The sequence below is a fragment of the Carettochelys insculpta genome, chromosome 3, assembly GCF_033958435.1.
Source record: "Carettochelys insculpta isolate YL-2023 chromosome 3, ASM3395843v1, whole genome shotgun sequence".
In the NCBI taxonomy this organism is placed as follows: domain Eukaryota; kingdom Metazoa; phylum Chordata; order Testudines; family Carettochelyidae; genus Carettochelys; species Carettochelys insculpta.
In genome coordinates, this window is record NC_134139.1 from 149,191,935 (window position 1) to 149,210,598 (window position 18,664).

At 44.8% G+C, this 18,664-nt stretch overlaps 1 protein-coding gene across 6 annotated transcripts in view; it reads right to left on the bottom strand.

The window, feature by feature from the left end:
* The window catches only part of PHIP (PHIP subunit of CUL4-Ring ligase complex), a 320,457-nt gene that overhangs the window by 237,557 nt on the left and 64,236 nt on the right, over positions 1 to 18,664 (bottom strand). For all 6 annotated transcript variants that reach the window (XM_074990995.1, XM_074990994.1, XM_074990993.1 and 3 more), the window contains exons 8-9: positions 7,421 to 7,642; positions 2,707 to 2,807 (exon numbers count right to left, since the gene is read on the bottom strand). In XM_074990995.1, coding sequence (XP_074847096.1) covers positions 2,707 to 2,807; positions 7,421 to 7,642 — 323 coding nt within the window. The remainder of the gene's footprint in view (positions 1 to 2,706; positions 2,808 to 7,420; positions 7,643 to 18,664) is intronic.

Here is an 18,664-nt window from a genome sequence, read left to right on the forward strand (position 1 = left end):
CCTCCCCTTTTTTCCTCTTGCTCTTTTTCCTCCCCTCTTTTTTCTAGGGAGGTGAAGAGAATCGCTATCTGTGCGAAGGCAAAAGAATTCTGAAGCTTCCTGTGAACTCTTCCTGCTTGAGGAAGGGAAGCTGCAGGAAACCCTGCCTCAGTCTGTACATTTGGGAGAAACCAGAACCAGAGGGGACCTCCAAATTAGGTACTCAGTCAGTTGGAAGGTATAAGACACTACATCTAACTTCATCCTCCTTAGTCTCCTCCATGCTTCACACTGTGTAACTAAGCAGCAAGGGAGAATCTCAATAATTATGTGGTGAAAAAGAATCCCCATGTCAATAAAGGCAAAGCACAGAAACCTGGAAATATGAAGCCAAATTAAAGGAAACTAACTCTCTCTCTCTGTACACATGCACACCGCCCCCCCACCCACACCCCTATTCTTCCTAGTACCTCCTACTTCAGTATGCTAGATACAACCACAACAAAATTTCTAACCCCACAGGAATACTTTATACCTCATCTCCAACAGACATGCCAACTGGAAAGTAACTAATTTATACTATCCAAAAACAACTAAACCAACTAAAAAGAATCTATTCCATTCAATGTGTGTCCCCAAGCTCATGAGGGCTCACAAAAAATTCTGAATAAATAGGTATGTACTGCAGTTGTAAACAAAAGAGAACTAGTCAAAGATCCCTTATCCAAAGCAGCCTCAACATCCCCTTTCCCACTTACCTCTTTATTCTACATTAAATGTATCACCCCATTCTGTTTCCCTGTTCCTGCCTCATCATTCCCAAATATCCATTCCCTCAAAAGACCGTTCCTTTATTAGAGTACATTAATATGTATGTAATAAGCAGAGCTCTGTATATTTCACAATTCTGCCACTGCAGAATTGGCCTCAAAATCAAGCTCTAGAAGCTCAGGTTTAATGGGGGGAAAAATACCAAGAAAAAATACTGGAAACCATGAATAAATGTAAACTAACATGGAGAAGTTTGCTTGAGTTTATACACTGCTCTGGGGTGGGGACGACACACCTCAGGAGGTATGAACTGCTTCATTCATTCAATCAGGGTCTTGTGGACTGCTCTTATTGTGGTTAGGTTTGACATCCTAAAATAAGAATTAAAGCATTCTTGCCATAGTTTGCAATGTTGCTGAAGTTAACTACCCCACATTTTACTGCCTCTCTCATTATTGGCAATCCCAAATGTACAAAAATCACAGAAAATTCAACCCGCAACCATCCAATACAATTTCTCACTCTCTTTTGCCCATCCTCCAAGTTTTTTTATTTGTCTTCTGGTGTTGAGATATTAGCATATGCTCAGGTCAGATTTCTGAGCTTCTTTCCCACAACAGGGATAGAAACCTTGTTGTTTTTTTTTAAAAGAAATAAGGCTGAGATTCTCACGTAACCATTTAACTCCACAAACTCAAGCTTTTAAGAACAAGTTAATGAAATCATTAAAGTTGGCAGCACTGGTCTGCCCTGACCTATTGTGACATGCTCTTAGCTGCCTTTTGCTCTTCAGTTTTCTTGGTATCTGTGAGTTGGATTAGTGTATGGTCCCACAGAAGAAGGTCAAAAGGTAAGAGCAGTAGTCCATCTTGTAATCAGCAAAAGGGGGAGGGGCAGAAATGTAAATTGGCAAAACGGACATTCTGGAAAATAATGCAGCAGGTATGGCTTAGAAAATCCAAAAGATAAGATGAGAAGGCTCATTAAAAGCACACAGAAAAGCAGGGTATGAACCACTCTGCTTGGACAACATAATGATAGACCAGCCTTGGAAAGTGAAGCCAGTCCACTTGAAGAATGCAGCAAAATAATCCCATCCTCAAAAATAACCAATAAATTTTATGTTAATGAACATCCGCAAGAACAATCCAAACATTTTGCTTAGGAATAAGAGTATGAGATGGATACTATTTCATGTACACCTACTAAATTAATGATTTCACAAAATTTAATTTGGCTGCATCACAGAGTTCATCATATCCTGGCAATGCTTTGAAGAAAATATGCACCAACTTCAAGTTACTCCTCAGATTTATTTCAGACACCTGTATACCTACATAGCCATTCAGAAATACCCAGACACAGAGAAGGAAAGACATATCAAACTCAGCTCACCTAAAGAAAATGGGGCTTGTGGAGGGGAATAAATTTGAAAGGCAAAAAGGCTACAGGAAGATAAGAGACAAAAAAGAGTCCTTTATTTCAGCATTCAAATGCTTTAAGACACTTCAGAAGTTTTAGTTGGTTGATGCCTTCTTCACCTAACATTTGAAATTAGGAACCATCTAGTTGTACAGCTTACTTTAGCACTTCTCTCATACCAATTGGAATCTGGAGCTACATACACATCAAAAAATTCCAGCTTCTGTACCAGGCCACAGAAAGTTTATCTGAACAGAACTGTGTAACATGGAATACAGTGAGGCTGGACACAAAACATATTTGCTTCACCATACAAAACTTTAAGCACATTGGTGTACTAATTCAATCCTTAAAAGAGGCAGACAATTTATGACATCATACCAGAAAAATTATGTTCAGTAGCCATATGGAAGTTAAACAATGACTTAGTTTTTTCCATTTGCTGATAGTATAACCCAGCTAAAATTTCTCTTCGCATCAAATACTTCTAGTTTTCTATGACATATGATTAAGAACATGTAAAATACAACTAACTTTATTTTGAGGGTGCCAGCGTCCCACAGCCAAAAACATATTGTTCCATCTGCTCCAGTTGAAGATAGATATCGCTTTGATCCGCTGCACAATGGAGAAAACTGGGGAAAAAAAACACATGAAGCCCCCAACAAGTTAAAAAAAAAAGTCTTTGTTCAACTGTTTGTCCCAGCCTATCAACCAGAAACAAATTACCCTAATTACTTAGTCCTTATATTGCCAATTAAATAGCACCCAAAAATACTAAAGGAAAACTCACATAGTATGAGGGGCAGGAGGAGGGAGAGAGAATCACATGGTAAAAGCAAGACCAAGTGGCAAAATATTGCCTAGTTTGTCTGAAAGATTATCTTTCCATACAAAAACAAAACTCACAGATGAATCCCCTTACACCTACAAGTCTACACACAAACCCAAAACATAAAAAGATACTTACCTACCTGTACGGTAACTGAAATTTAGGTAGTTTTGTTTTACACGTATTCCACTCCAGGTGTGCAGGTGCCAGAGATCTCTGATAGCAGTGTCCGTATGGTCCATGTGTACATCTTATCTAGCTGCCCATATTTAGAGCAGTATGTGGATCAACTGTTATTTGACCTACTTTTCTATTGCACATCCCAAGGAACAAAGGAAGAGTCCAAAGAACAGGGAAAGCAAAGCTGATCACAGACTACACAGAAGCTGTGTCCACACTAGCAAGTTCTTTTGAAAGATTCTTCAAAAGAAGGGGGCTCTTTTGAAAGATCCCATGGCACATCTACACAAAAAAAGGAGTGCTTTCGAAAGTAAATCGAAAGAATGTGGCACTGCTTTCGAAAGCGCTCTTCAACTCCCATTTCAGGAAGAGCACCTTCCTTCAAAAAAAGTGTGTGTAGACGCTCCAATAGTCACAGAGGGATCAAAGGCACTCATGTCTATCAGATATATCCCAAAAGAACCGAGTACTCCAAGGTCTTTGGCAAAAGAATACACAGTGCAGTCCAAAAGAAAATGTATTTGGGAACCTAAAAGTGCAACTGCATAGTAGTCACACTAAGCCAGAGACTTCTACCACGTTTTGTTCTGCACGCTTTCCTTTTAGAATCCCTTTTTATTGTTTATCAGAATAGTTTGCTCCTCTGGAGAACATACATTTTCTAGTTCTAGAGCGGCAGCCATGCTAGTCTCCATCTTCAAAAAACAAAAAGCAGTCTGCAGTCCTGAAGCACTTTAAAGACTAACAAAATAAATTATTAGGTGATGAGCTTTTATGGGACAGACCAACTTCCTCAGACTTGGAGAAGTGGATCTGTCCCACGAAAGCTCATCACCTAATAAATTATTTTGTTAGTCTTTAATGTGCTACAGGACTGCTTTTTTCTAGTTCTTACATCCATCCAAAAATTAAATGGTTCATTTGAGAAAGGGTGGATCAGAATTAGTGATGATTCCCATCATTTGAATCAAGAGGATACAGATAATTCCCACTTTCTGAATCAAGAAGTACTTGAAATCAGAAGATAAGTGGAGAAGCAAAGTGACTCTAGGACACAATACTGCATGAGCCACATAGGAACTACTAAGATCATTACTACCTTGCCCTGTTTGATTTTCTTTAAAGCCCTCAGAAGAAAAAGAAATGGTGAACAAACATACAATGCATCTGTGACCATGAGATTTGAAATTCATCAACCCAGAGACTTTGGATTCCGACGTCCTTTTGAACAAAAAACTGTTCCTGTCTGTTACAAAACTGCTGGTCACCCCAGTGGTGGAAAGTGAACTCAACAATACACTTCTGAATTGCTCATTAGTGCTCTGTGGAAAAGTATTTGTTGGTGTTATCTGCAAATGTGTTCTGCAGACCTGGCAAGTAAACCACTAGCAGATGAAAATGGAGTCTAGAAGAGTCATTGGTAGGAGTGTGTGTGTGTGTGCGCACAAATCTGTATGGCTCAGAGGATTGCCTATGAGCAAAGAGATGACTGTGCTTTCTGCTTGTTTATATAATACTGTAATCATGCTGGTCATGATCTGACTAGGCTGAAACTGAATCACTGGGAAGAAGCATATGCATAGCCTGTAAACTGTTCTGTGCCCCTAGTTATTCATAAATTTAAGAGTAACTGTGCCAGATTTCATTTTGATCTGTTGTTATTGTTGTCAGAATGGGAGGAACAAAGGAAATTCCTATACAAATTCCATTCAGGTTTCACACAAACTAAAAGGGAAGAATATCTGAATATATGCTTTTCTCAACCACGCTTACGTACGAAGTAGAGGCAGTTTGACATGCAATCCCATGGAAGCACAAGATGCCATGTGATACATCAGAGTGAAGCAAGATCTTACTGTAATTTGAATAGTCACATGAAGCTGGATGATGAGGCTGAGTATAGTCTGGAATCTGTTGTGAGGTAAGTACTGTTTGATGCCTTGGACTTAATTATACAGGTGGAAACTCCTAAATCTGGCACTCTCTGGCCAGGCAACATCCTTTGGACCAGAGAGCTGGGCAGGAGGGTGCAGCCCATGTCCTCTGGCAGCCTAGGGGATGCAGCAGTGGAGCCCATCTCCCCCAGTAACCCCCCATGGGAGGGCAGGCACACAGGGCTAGGGCTGGCATGCGATGGAAGCCCTGCGGGGCTGGGGGAAGCCTCCTGTGGTGTCGGAGCTGACTTTCCCCCACAGCCCTGTGGGGCCAGGGATAGCCATGCAGGGCTGGAGCTGCATCGCCAGAGCAGGCCAGAGCCAACTTCACCTGGCAGCCCTAGGGCAGAAGGTAGGGGAGCAGCCTAGTGGCAGGCAGGGAACGGGGTGGCTTTGGCAGAGAACATTCCCTGGCCTGACAAATTCTCTTGTCTGGGACCAGTCAGGTCTCAATCATGCCAGACCAGAGAGATGGAGCCTATAGTTCAAACAAAACCTCCACTTTCCCGTGAGAACTTCATAATCAGAAATTTGAAATTGCAAAATTGCAGCAGAACAGTTTTGTACTAAAAAGACTAAGTGCTTTAAGTTCTTATTAAATAGGTATCTTGTGGAATGATACTGTTTATTTAGCTCACTGTGCACCTATCACAAACTAGCAGTGCTGGGTGGAAAGTACAAGTATTCAGCTTCTTTTCCAGGAAAGTAAAAAAGCAGACTTCTGCTTCTCTCTCAATGAGAGGGTGCCTGGTAATGTGACAGAAATGAAGCTGTCCCTCTCAAAGTTAGTATCAGGAAAAAGAGTAGGACTGAGGCAGTAACTGAGTAATGTAATGGAGATAAAGGCAAGCCTCCTGACTATAAGGGGGATTTGGCAACAAACTCCAGAACCACACACTGAATCAGCCATGTGAAGCTGGATCACGCTCTGTACTGTTGATAAAGCATTCAGTACTGATCTTTCTACACTGCATCAACTGGTAACAACGATATAATAGCAGCTGTTGCTGACAAAGGGTACTGTAATTAGAGACGTATTACTGGGAATGATCACAGAGCTAATGGCATGTGCTGGTTCTACACTCCTTCAAACCTCCATCTGTACATATATCAGATTGTGGAGCCTCACTCATCTTGGAACAAAAAGAGGTAATATCAATGTAAAAAGATACCAGAGAAGTTGTGTCTTGTTTCCTTGGGAGGGTGTTCAACTTTCTGCTGAATGCACATCGACAACTACATGTGTTCTGGAGCTAACCAGTATCAAGCTCAAAGAAGCACTCTGGCTCTTCGGTCCATTAGAGGATGAGGGAGGGAGTGTCAGATGGGCACAAATTTGAGGCTGACTACACAGAGAGGAAAACAAAAAAATTGCCTCATCTCCCTGGAAAACAACTGACAGATGCTGCTCTTCATGCAAGTCTCATGTCCCCTCAAACAAAAAAGGCAGCTAATATGGTCATAACTCAGAGGAAAATGCTCAGTTTACAATATCTGAAGCTGGAAAACTTTAGCCTAATCAAATCCCAAAACACTGAACAAAAGAAGGGGTGTGGGTTTTATTTTGCACACACATAAGCATCTTTTATAGTTCAGAGATAGTGTGTAGACAATTGCCAACCAAGCTGAAAACTGAAGAAAAAGAGCTGCATTTCAGGCCAAGCAGGATGTGAAGGAACTAAAATGGCAGCCTGAGGACTGTCAAAGTGTGCATGGATGTATCAAACACAGCTAGCAAAAAATTTCCGGTTTTGGATGCATGTGCACACAGAGTGGAACACAAATATGGGCAAGCATCAAAGGAAAGCTCTTTACAAATACAACAAACAGCCTTACAACAAGATCTCTTTTATAAATGATGAGCACTGTGAATTATTAAACAAATAACCTAAAGAACTTGTTCTTTTAGTGCTTGAAAATCTTCTCTCTACCGCACACGATATTTATCGCCACTTGGCCTAACTCTGGTATTGGTCCCAAAGAGACTTGTGTACCTAACTTTGCATAGAAGGAATCCCACTGGCTTCAATGAAACTACATGTATACCTGAAATGAAGCATGTGATTTCCAAGATCAGGGTGTGAGAGTAAGATCTTGATGACAGAAACTATGTCCTAATTCTGCTAGATATTTATGACATTCAAAAATGAAAGGGACCAGGCAATATTTGAAAGTTACTTGTCCATGCTTTATAATGTAGTTACCACTACACATTACTTATTAAAATAAGCTTCACAGAAAAAAATATTGCTGCAATCCACCTCCTCTCATGTGATTTGTAGAAAGACGAAAAGGCTGTTACCTGTAGTGATGTTATGGATGCACTGTGACCCTGCAAAACTGCTAAGGGTGCACATGTTCGAAGACACCACACTCTGATCATTTTATCACAGCTCCCTGCAGCAATCATGGTGTTCTCATAGTTCACAGCCATGTCAGATATTTCAGCTGCATGTCCTCTTAAGGTTGCCAACAATCTTCCATCATCTGTTGCCCAGATTTTTACAAGGCAATCATCAGAACCCTAAAAACAAGGCAGCAATCATCACAACCATATAATTATCTCTTCCAATGCCCCATACCTATGTTACTTAACATAGGGTTAATAATAAAATTAGTGACATTCATTGTAAGCCACTACTCAAGACAGTCTGAATGAATTAAGGAAAGCTGCAGAAGAGTGTTCCAGCAGAATACAAAGTATGCAAAGTGCCAACACTATATACAAATTATGCATCTATAAAACATACACACGAACCCTGCAGCAATCTGAATCTAAATTCTTTCAACAAGATCTTTTAGTTTCTGCAAAACTATTGGGCAGCAAACTGTAGATACTGCAAACAGCCTAATTTACATTTCAAAACAGATGCATATCCAATATGAAAATTAAACCAAAGTAATCAGTACAGTATTCCTTGTATTTATTTTACATTAAATTCAGTAATTTATATTAAACCTCCATTTTTATTCTATCCCTGCACCAGCTAGTCGTTCATGCACTCAAAACTTAAGAAATGCTAGCCTATTTCTTTATATTTCCTCACCTTTCCTGTGTGCTTTCATAAGCAGTGAAACAGATATTTAAAGTATCAAAACGTGAATCTTTAGTCAGTCCACTGAGATGAATGGGGTAATTCATAATACTCAGAGCTGTTACAGGTTCTCTATAACAACTCAGGAAGACAATTCTGTTCCACTTACAGTCAAACCATATTTTGATGCTTTCCTCTGCAACTGTACGAGATGTTTTGTTTTGTTTTTTTAAATGATATCCAAGACCCTAAGAATAAAGGCACTGCAAGGTCTGTTCATGCCTTTACAGTTTGTCCTTCCAACCCCGAGACAGTATATATGTAAGTGTCTAGTGTAAACACCTCAGTGCTTTTGAAAAATACCACTAGATGCCTACCTGCACATTTGTGCAGCTAAATTGGGCCCTATATGACTTGCTTAAAGTCACACAGGAAGTTTCTGACCGAGCAGGGAATTGAGACCATAGTGCCAGAGATGAAGGCCCTTTCCACTGGGAACATCTGTCTTCTTCACAGGGATACACAACCCAGCAAGTTAAAATCTTCATGCACCAGCATCCTGATTCCAATCCCTTTCCATGCAGCCACCCTTGGTTCTTGAACTCACGCATTTTTTTCCCTTGGCTCTTGAGCTGTACTGTGATTCAGGCAGACTATTCCAACCCAACAGTCCTCCTTCTGGTTCCCAATCCAGAGAACCCCTCACCTGACTTGATTCTCTTCCATAAATTATCTTCCCCAGGCTGTCTGCTCTGTGCCTGCTATTGGAGTCACCTGACACCTGAGTTTTATCATGTTATGGAGGGTAGTACATGATTAATATCTGGCTGTACAGCAAGGTCAATCTGCTATTCCTCTGAATACCTGTTTCCTCAAAAGGCTCTATACCACTGAATAGTGGTGATATGTTGTTCCCAAGCGCCATTTCCCCTTAAAGGAGATGGACCGGTCTGCTGCAGAGGGTCACTTCCCAAAGATCACACTGACATATTCTGCCTTTCCATGAGAACGGCATCATCAACTTATTTTTATTTGTCCTCTTGCAAATGCTGCAAGAATACACCTCTCTTTTGAAAAAATTTGTCATGAGACCTATTTAGAGATAAACCAGTAAATTTAAAAAGGGACTGCAGCCTACAAAAAGACCTCATGATGGAAGGGGTGAACTTCTAAGATCTCAAATGGGACAGAAACTGCTATGTTCTTTGTGAATTAGGGAATATCTTCAATAAAATCTTTTGCCCTTTTAACTTCCCTAGGGCTTCCTCTACAGCCTTTACTTCGACCAGAGTCAGAACTTGTAATTTCAAGAGGCTTTCAAGAAAGGGATCTTTCAAAAGGGAATCTGTCTCTTAAATATTTCTATCTTCCCAACCTTGTCCTTTGAAATGGAGTGACACACCCCTACATGAGAGGGATCACTTGATAATTACCTATTCTATTCACTCCTTCTGAGGCAACTGGCACTGGCCACTGTTGAAAGACAGCATACTGGGCTAGATAAACCTTTGGTCTGACCCAATATAGCTGTTCTGATGGTCTTACCTATATAGATTTTGGGGCGGAACGCGTGAAATATACGACAATGCTTTTTTAGGAAAATGGTAAACATGTTTCCACCTTTTTAATACTGCCTAGACAAAGGCTGGATTCATTCAAATGAGTCTGCAGGTTGTAAGTCAATCCAATAAAAGCAAAGAAACTTTCTTGCAAGAACCCCAAGATGGCAAATATTAATGGCAAGTCTTCTTTATGAAAGAAGTTGGCAACTTAAACAGTAATCTCCATTCTTACTCACAATTCTCAGAAGACAAAAATATCCACTAATGGAAGTGATGAAGACGACACTTCCCTATTTGTAATGCTTCTATTTAATCTTCTTTATAGCCATGGTGGGAGTCAAGGTTGATTTGTCCTTTCACAGAATCATGTGCTCCTGCTTTTTCCTTGACTGTAGAGTGAATGTGCTAAAAATTCAGCACACCTAGAAAGAGAATGACCTACGCAAGGCATCCTATGGGTGAATCAAACACCAAGAAGATGGAGGAGTAGCAAATCACACGCATAAGCCATGATCCTTCAGACCTACCATATAAGTGTTTTCCCACAAAAGAGCATACCTGGAACTATCTAATACAAAAACCAACTAAAATTTAAAAGTATTAAAAAGTTGGCACTCAGTCTATGAAGGATCCAGACAAGAAGTCCAGAAAGATTCCTAGGTATTGGTTGCCTGTGGGGGAGGGGGGTTTATGCGCACACATGCATGTGCATATAAAATTAATTACAGCAGCTGAAACACTCTTTTTATAGCACTGCCACTAGAATGCACAGGAACAGTGATGGAAACGAGGGCGGAGAGGGTTTGCAGGGAGTACGGAAGAGACTCAGAAAAAGCACTGCTAAGGTTCTACCTTCTAACACGTACGGTCAGAACATGGCATGAATGGAATTATGAGGAGGCTACTTAAAAGAGAACCATGAAGTCCTTGTGACATTTGCAGGCAGATGTCTACCTTCCAAAAGCACAGATTTCAGACACTCTTCTCTCTAAGGCTATTGTGAATAGAAAGTATGTCTTCATGGAAAGTTACACATAGGCAAATTTGATTTGTTCCATTTGAATGGACAGACGACATAAGCTTGGGACAGAACTCAAACAGCAAAGACAAGCCAAACTACTGGCCTTAACACGTTACCACAGAAAAACCTATACTACCCAGTCGGTGACACAAGACTTGGATAAACCTGCATTTACTACAGTGCTGTCATTGTCATGATTTGTGAAATATGAATTGTTATGGGATCACACCACAGAATGTGGGTTTTCCTGTTTTCACCAATATTCACTCTGGATCATTATACTTGCTATCTACTCCTGTTTTCATTTCTTGGCAGGAATGGTTTCCATCTCATAACAGAAATCTCTGAATCTGACATGCAATCCCTCTGCATAGTACTTGAAAATGAAGGAAAACTGAACATAAAGATGAGTAGAAGACTCCCGGATCTGCAACACTGTGAGGACCAGCATGTGTCTTGTTCAGCTTTGTCTACATCACAGATTCTAGCCCTATGTCTGGTCACCTGAAGAGGACCAAAGATTTCTTTATTACAAATCTGTACCAATGGAGCATGGAGATAATTTTCCAAATGGCTTCACCTCATGTTTCCAACTATGCAACTCATAAGTTTGCTAAGAATGATTAAAGAGTCCTCAATCTGATGCTTTTTATGAGAAGCAAAAGGCACATCAAAAGACAAGAATATGTTCACAGACAAAAGAAATTGCTAATTATGGCCCTGGAGGAGAATACGCAGATAAATTTCTGACATTCACATTTTGTTGGAAGGCCTCCAAGATCTACTACTGATGGTCTGGTTTCCTCTTAGGCCATCCAGCCCTGTTGTGCCCAGAAAGCTCCAAATACTCTCTCTCTCTCCCCCCACCCCCACCCCCTTTTTTTTTGTTTTTGTTACTGTGAAGCATATGAAGTAGGGCCCTGGGCACTTTAGATTTTGAAAGACAGATTACTATTCCTCTCTCTTTTATTTTAGAAATATCTGATGTTTCTCAGAGTTGAAGTAGGAAAAAGGATGGGGAACAGAATGTAGAAAGCCTGAAACTCCAGTGGATAAAGTGTCCTTCATTATCTCCATGACCTCTCCCTTATTCGAACTGTCTACATGTATGCAAAGTGGACTCATATGCCCAGCTCAGGTACCTCTGCCCAGCAGAGCTAAAGTTACCCCACCTAGACAAAGGAATATGGTACTGACACCTTGAAGATATTTCCAGGGTACTATGAAGAGATGACAGGGATGCAATATACAAGGAATCTGACTAGGAGATTGTCAAAATGTTTAGAGTTTTTCCGACAGGCACCAGCATAAAAAGCATGATGTTCTTCCGACAGACACCAGCATGAGATCTCTTGACTACCGAACCCATGCCCTCTTCCTCACAGGTATAAATTAATTTTAACTTGCCAGATAGTATTCAAAATAAACCATTACAAAAGGTACACTGGACTGTGAATGAGAGGAGCAAAGAACCCCAAGTGATCTTTCACCTAAAATGACAAAGGAACCCAGCAACTTGGACTTTACAGTAGATTCTGATCAGAGGAGTGGTCAATAAATCTTGCTCGAAGATAAACTTATAAGCAAACTATCTTGAAAAAGGCTCTCTGTTGTGTTTTGTACTTGTTTTGGCAAGACAGCCTTTGGAACATATTTTTTCCACTTTTCTTTGCTTATAACCATTTCTAACTAACATTTTACAAGATTTTAAGTGAGTTCCTATCTCCATTTGTTGTTGTAGAGAAGTTACACACCGTAGTAACGGTGGTTCTTCGAGATGTGTCCCCGTGGGTGCTCCACAATAGGTGTCGGGCTCGCCCAGCGCCGCAGATCGGAAATCTTCCAGCAGTTTCTCCTGGATCGCGCATGCACCGGCACGCGCCGCTCCCCTGCACACCCCCAGCCACGTGCGCGATCCGGTCCCCACCAGTTCCTTAACCAACCGCCTCGAATGCTCCTGAAAAACAATAGACAGAGATCCAAAGCGAGGAGGATGGGCAGGTGGTGGAGCACCCATGGGGACACATCTCGAAGAACCACCGTTACTACGGTGAGTAACTTTTCTTTCTTCTTCGAGTGTCCCCGTGGGTGCTCCACAACAGGTGACCACCCAGCAGTAACCCAAGAAAGGAGGTGGGTAATTGGTTTATGTGCAGCTTGCCCCCGAGAGGACTGCTGTCGACAGACAGGTATCCTCTTCGAATACCCGATGTAGGGCATAATGCTTGGCGAAGGTGTTGTAGGATGACCAGGTCGCCGCTCTACAGGTGTCTTTTAACGCGATGCCCTTCAAGAAGGCTGTTGACTCCGCCACTGCCCTGGTGGAGTGAGCCATAGGTGGGGCCAGCAAAGGGGTCTTTTGAAGCTCGTAGCACATTTTTATACGGGACACAATGTGCTTTGAAATTCTCTTTGAAGAGAGCCCTTCCCCTTTTGACCTGGGAGCGAGAGACACAAGGAGCCTGTCCGTTTTCCGCAAGGACTTGGTTCTGTCTATATAGAAGGCCAATGCCCTCCTCACATCCAGGAGATGCAGGTGTGCCTCCCTGCTGGAGCTGTGAGGCTTCGGGTAAAACGAGAGTAAAATTATTGGTTCGTTAATATGGAACTCTGAAGAAACTTTTGGAACAAAGGTTGGGTGCAGCCTTAAGATTACCGCCTCCTTTGAGAATACTGTGCAGCTCACTCACCCTGCGGGCTGACGTAATTGCCAGGAAGAAGGTTGTTTTTATCGTAAGGAGACGTATGGGAACTGTGGCTAATGGTTCAAAAGGTGGACCCAATAGAGTGCTGAGCACCAAGTCCAAATTCCACGATGATGGAAGTGGTTTCCGAGGGGGGTACAGGTTTACCAACCCCTTCAAGAACCTGGTAATGATAGGATCGGCAAATACCGTGGGCCCTTCCTCCGTATGCCGAAAGGCTGATATGGCAGCGAGGTGGACTTTTAGCGAGGATAAAGAAAGCCCACCACTCTTGAGGTCCAATAAGTATTCTAGTATTACCGGTATAGGAGCGGCAAGGGGAGCTAACTGCTTTGCGGAACACCAGGCTCTGAATCGAGTCCATTTCTGTTTGTAAGTCTTCCTGGTGGAGGTCCTTCGGCTACATTCCAGGACTACTTGTACTTCCTCCATACATGGGCTCTCTAAGGAGCTGAGCCATGGATTAACCATGCTTGTACGCGCAGACCCTGAGGATGCGGGTGCACTATGGACCCCCGAGCCTGCGTGAGTAAGTCCGGCGCCACCGGTAGATGAAGCGGCAGGCGGTCCGACATGCGCCAAAGCAGGGGAAACCATTGCTGCCGATCCCACGTTGGGACTATGAGTATCATGCGAGCTCTCTCCTTTCTGGCTTTCTGCAAGACATTGTGGATAAGCGCTGTGGGGTGGGGGGGGGAAACGTGTAAAGTAGGGGGCCCCTCCATGAATTCATGAATGCGTCCCCCAGGGACCTCCGCCCCACTCCTGCCCTGGAGCAGTACTGGGGACACTTCTTGTTGTACTGGGTGGCAAACAGATCAATCTGGGGAAACCCCCATGTATGAAAAATGGGCCGCAGCAGATCGCAGCGGATCTGCCATTCGTGCGTGATTGCGAAGCGCCTGCTCAGCTGGTCTGCTTTCACGTTGTGAGCGCCCGGCAAATACGAGGCTTTTAACATTATGTTGTTGGCGATGCACCAGTTCTACAATCGGACTGCTTCTGCACATAGGGCATGGGATCAGGCTTCTCCTTGTCAATTGATGTAAAACATAGTGGAGGTATTGTCGGTATTGATCCCAACTACTTTGCCATGTAGGTAATCTCGAAAATGTTTGCAGGCGTTGAACACTGCTCTGAGCTCCAGTATGTTTATGTGCAGTGCCTGTTCCGCAGGGGACCATAGCCCTTGCGTCACCTTGTCACTGATGTGCGCTCCCCATCCTATGTGGGAGGTGTCGGTAGTAAGAAAAATAGAAATTTGTGGTTGGTGAAAGGGCATCCCTACTAGCAGGTTCTTGGGGTTTTCCCACCACGCCAGGGATCTGCGCACCTCTGTCGTGGGCAACACCACCCTGTGGGATGCCGGTTTGTAGATGCTCGCCAGCCAATGCTGCAGGCTTCGCCTCTGCAATCTGGCATTCGGTACCACAAACGTCGCTGCCGCCATGTGGCCCAGCAACTGTAAGCATGTTAAGACCGGCACCGTGGGGCTGTATGTGATGACTTGCACCGGCAAACTGATGGCGCGAAAGCGGGCGTCGGGTATGTACACCCTTGCTGTGATAGAGTTTGTGTGTGCCCCTATGAACTCTATGTCTTGTGTGGGATCGGTCTTTGACTTCGCGAGGTTGATGACTAGGCCCAGCGAAGAAAACATGTCCGCTGTGATGCGTATCATGCGTAGAACCTCTGTCTTTGAGGCCCCTTTCAGCAGGCAGTCGTCCAGGTATGGGAAAATAAACACCCCCTGTCTGTGCAGGTAGGCTGACACCACTGCCAGGGTTTTGGTAAAGACTCTGGGGGCCGAGGAGAGGCCGAACGGAAGAACTTTGTACTGGAAGTGTTCCTTGCCGACCATGAAGCGGAGGAAGCGCCTGTGTGCCGGGTGGATCGTTATATAAAAGCATCCATCTTGTAAGTCGAGGGCTGCAAACCAATCTCCATCGTCCAGTGCCGTGAGTATGGAGGCGACTGTGATCATCCGAAAGCATTGCTTGCGCAAGTAGCAGTTGAGGCCCCGCAGATCTAAGATGGGCCTCCAGCCTCCTGTTTTCTTCTCTGTGAGGAAGTAGCGTGAATAAAAACCTTTCCCCTGGAACTGTTCCGGCACTCTTTCCACCGCCCCTATGAACATAAGGTGGTCCACCTCCTGCTTGAGCCTTGCCTCGTGGGCAGCGTCCCAGAGGTGAGGCCTGGAGGGAGGTTTCATCGGTGGGAGCAACTGGAAGGGGATCACGTAAACCGTGGCTATGATCTCTAGCACCCATTTGTCTGTGGTGATATTTTGCTATTGGGGGGTAAAACGGTCTGAGGCGATGATGGAACATGAGATGAGAGTAGCATTGAGCGATGGTGGTGATAGTGCAGCCCTCGACATACCCGTCAAACTTGTTGCTTTTGGGCCTGTCCCAAGGGCGTACAGCTTTGTTGAGAACGTCGCCTGGGAGTTCTGTACTGTTGCTGCTGTTGATGGTACCCTTGGTCATAGCCCCGTTGATACTGAGCACACTGTGGTTGGTACGGGTAGCGTCTTTGCTGAGGATAATATTTTTTCTTCCTATATGGAGGAGTATAAATACCCAAGGTTCTAAGTGTAGCTCTCAAGTCCTTACTGGAGTGGAGGACCGAGTCGGTTGAGTCTGCAAACAGCTTTTGCGTGTCAAAGGGAAGGTCCACGACCTTTGCCTGTAGGTCCCTCGGGGTACCCGATGTCTGGAGCTAGGATTCTCTATGCATGACCACTGCTGTAGCCGTTGAACGTGCCGCCGTATCTGCCACATCCAGGGCAATCTGGACTCCTGTCCGTGATGCTGCGTAGCCCTCTTGCACAATTGCCTTTAACACCAGCTTCTTATCTTCCGGAAGTGAATCCATGAGAGAAGTAAGCCTGGAGTAATTATCAAAATTATGGTTCGCTAGGTGTGCCGCATAATTTGCCACTCTCAATAGCAGGGTAGAAGAGGAATATACCTTCCTGCCAAACAGCTCTAACTTCTTGGCATCTTTATCTGATCCCCCCGATCTGTACTGAGAAGTCTTTGACCTCTGCTGGCACGATTCGACCACCACCGAGTTTGGTTGTGGGTGACTGAAGAGGAACTTCATGCCCTTTGCCGGGACGAAGTACTTCTTATCCGCTCTCTTGTTCATAGACGAAACGGAGGCCAGAGTCTGCCATATGGTAGTGGCTGACTCCATAATGGCTTCGTCCAGCGGAATAGCAATTTTGGATGAAGCTGGGGGTCTCAAATTTTTCAGAAGTTTGTGATGTTTCTCCTGCACCTCTGCCGTTTGAATGCCTTGCGTGAAAGCCACCCTTTTAAACAGCTCCTGAAACTGTTTAAGGTCATCCGGGGGAGAGACATCCCCGGGGGCCATGGCCTCATCTGGGGAGAATGAGGAGGAACCACAAGGGTAAACCTCCCTCGAACTCTCAGGCTCCTGCAACTGATGATACACTTGCTCGCTGGAGGATTGTGAAGGAAAGTCTTGGGGTTCTAAAATTAACTCCCCTTGAGATAACTGTGTTTCCATCCCCGATCAGGAGTGTCCACGGTGGTACTGAACGGCCGGGGGAACCTGCCCCTGGGCGTAGGCCTGGGGTGTCTGTGTCCAGTATGATAGGAATGACCATGGAAGCACGGGCAAGGGTCCAGAGATGGAGACCTAGACCACTCTCGGGGTGCGTACCCCCGATGTCTGGGAGAGCGAGACCTCCGCGACGATACACATAGAGGTGAAACTGGTTTGTGATAGTACTCTAGGGGATCCAATCCCAGAAAAGGTGAAGGTGGCCCAAGCCATGGTGACATTGGTTGGAGGAACGGAGAAGGAGGTTCTGGATAGGCCGGTGGAGACCCAGGCCTTCTGGGAGGCGTGTGTAGCACAGAGGGAGGGCTTGTTGCTAGTAGCAGCGCAGCCCTGTCCGGAGAAGGGTTGCGGTGCCGGGCTTTTGATTTTGCCTTGCCCCCGCCGCAGGGCTGGTACCACCCCCTCCCGCGCCAGGGATCTCAGCCCCGCTGTCAGCGCCGCGCGGGTAACTTCCTCCGGTGCCTGGAGGCTCCGTGCCTGGCGGCCCTGCACCATTGGTGCTGCGGGGGCCAGTGCCGCTTGTGGCAGTGCCGCCGGTTCCGGCGCTTGCCTCACTGACGCTCTAGGTGCCGTGCATGACAACTGTTGTGTAACTGGAGGCTCAGCCTCTGCCACGTGCGCTGCCGCTTGCCTGAGTATGCGGCTGGGGGCTGTGTGCTCCGCCTGTCCCGCTCGCTGAAACCACCGGCAAGGATCGAGCTGGGGAGAGTTTCCTGTTTCTGCACCGAGGGAGTCAGAGAAGCTGCCTTCCGCTTATGTAACCCAGAGAGCCCTTCTAGGTGAGGCTTCTCCGGCAAGTCCGGCTGGAGGGCCTTGTCAAACAAGAGCATTTTAAGACACATTTCTCTGTCTTTCCTGGCCCTGGCTGTGAACTTAGCACAGTGAGAACACTTCTGGGTAACGTGATTCCCCCAGGCATCGGATGCATTCCCTATGCTCATCGGAGGCTGGCATAGCCTCACGGCAGGACTCACACTTTTTAAAACCTGAAGAGGCCATTGCAGTGAGTCCTTTACTGTTAATAGGGTACTTAGCTCTGAATCCGTGCCTGTTGACCCGAATTGCGGTCACCAGCCTGCAGGACGGCGGGCGGCCTACTGGCCTTCACGTCCACTCTTCTTCTCCATTCCTCTCTCTCACTATATTTTTTTTTTTTTTAATATTCTCTTTGTCCTTTTTTTTTTTTTTTTACCGGAAAAAAAACAACAATTTACACGTAGAAACACTATCTAATCTGACTCTGGCCGTAGCCTGAGCGGATTCCATCTGCAGCCGATGGCGGTTGAGAAGGACCTGGCGAGGACCGGATCGCGCACATGGCCGGGGGCACGCAGGGGAGCGGCGCATGCCGGCGCTTGCGCGCTCCAGGAGAAACTGCTGGAAGATTTCCGATCTGCGGCGCCGGACGAGCCCAACACATATTGTGGAGCACCCATGGGGACACTCGAAGAGCAGCTTGTTTTCCATTTAGTCCAAATCAGGGATAGGCAATAATTTTTGCTAGGCGGCTACTCCAAGAATTTGGAAAGTAGTCAACACCCACACTCGTGCATAACAGAATCAGAATACCACAACTGGAAGGGACCTTGAGCCGTCATCAAGTCCTGTCCCCTGCCCTCATGGCAGAAT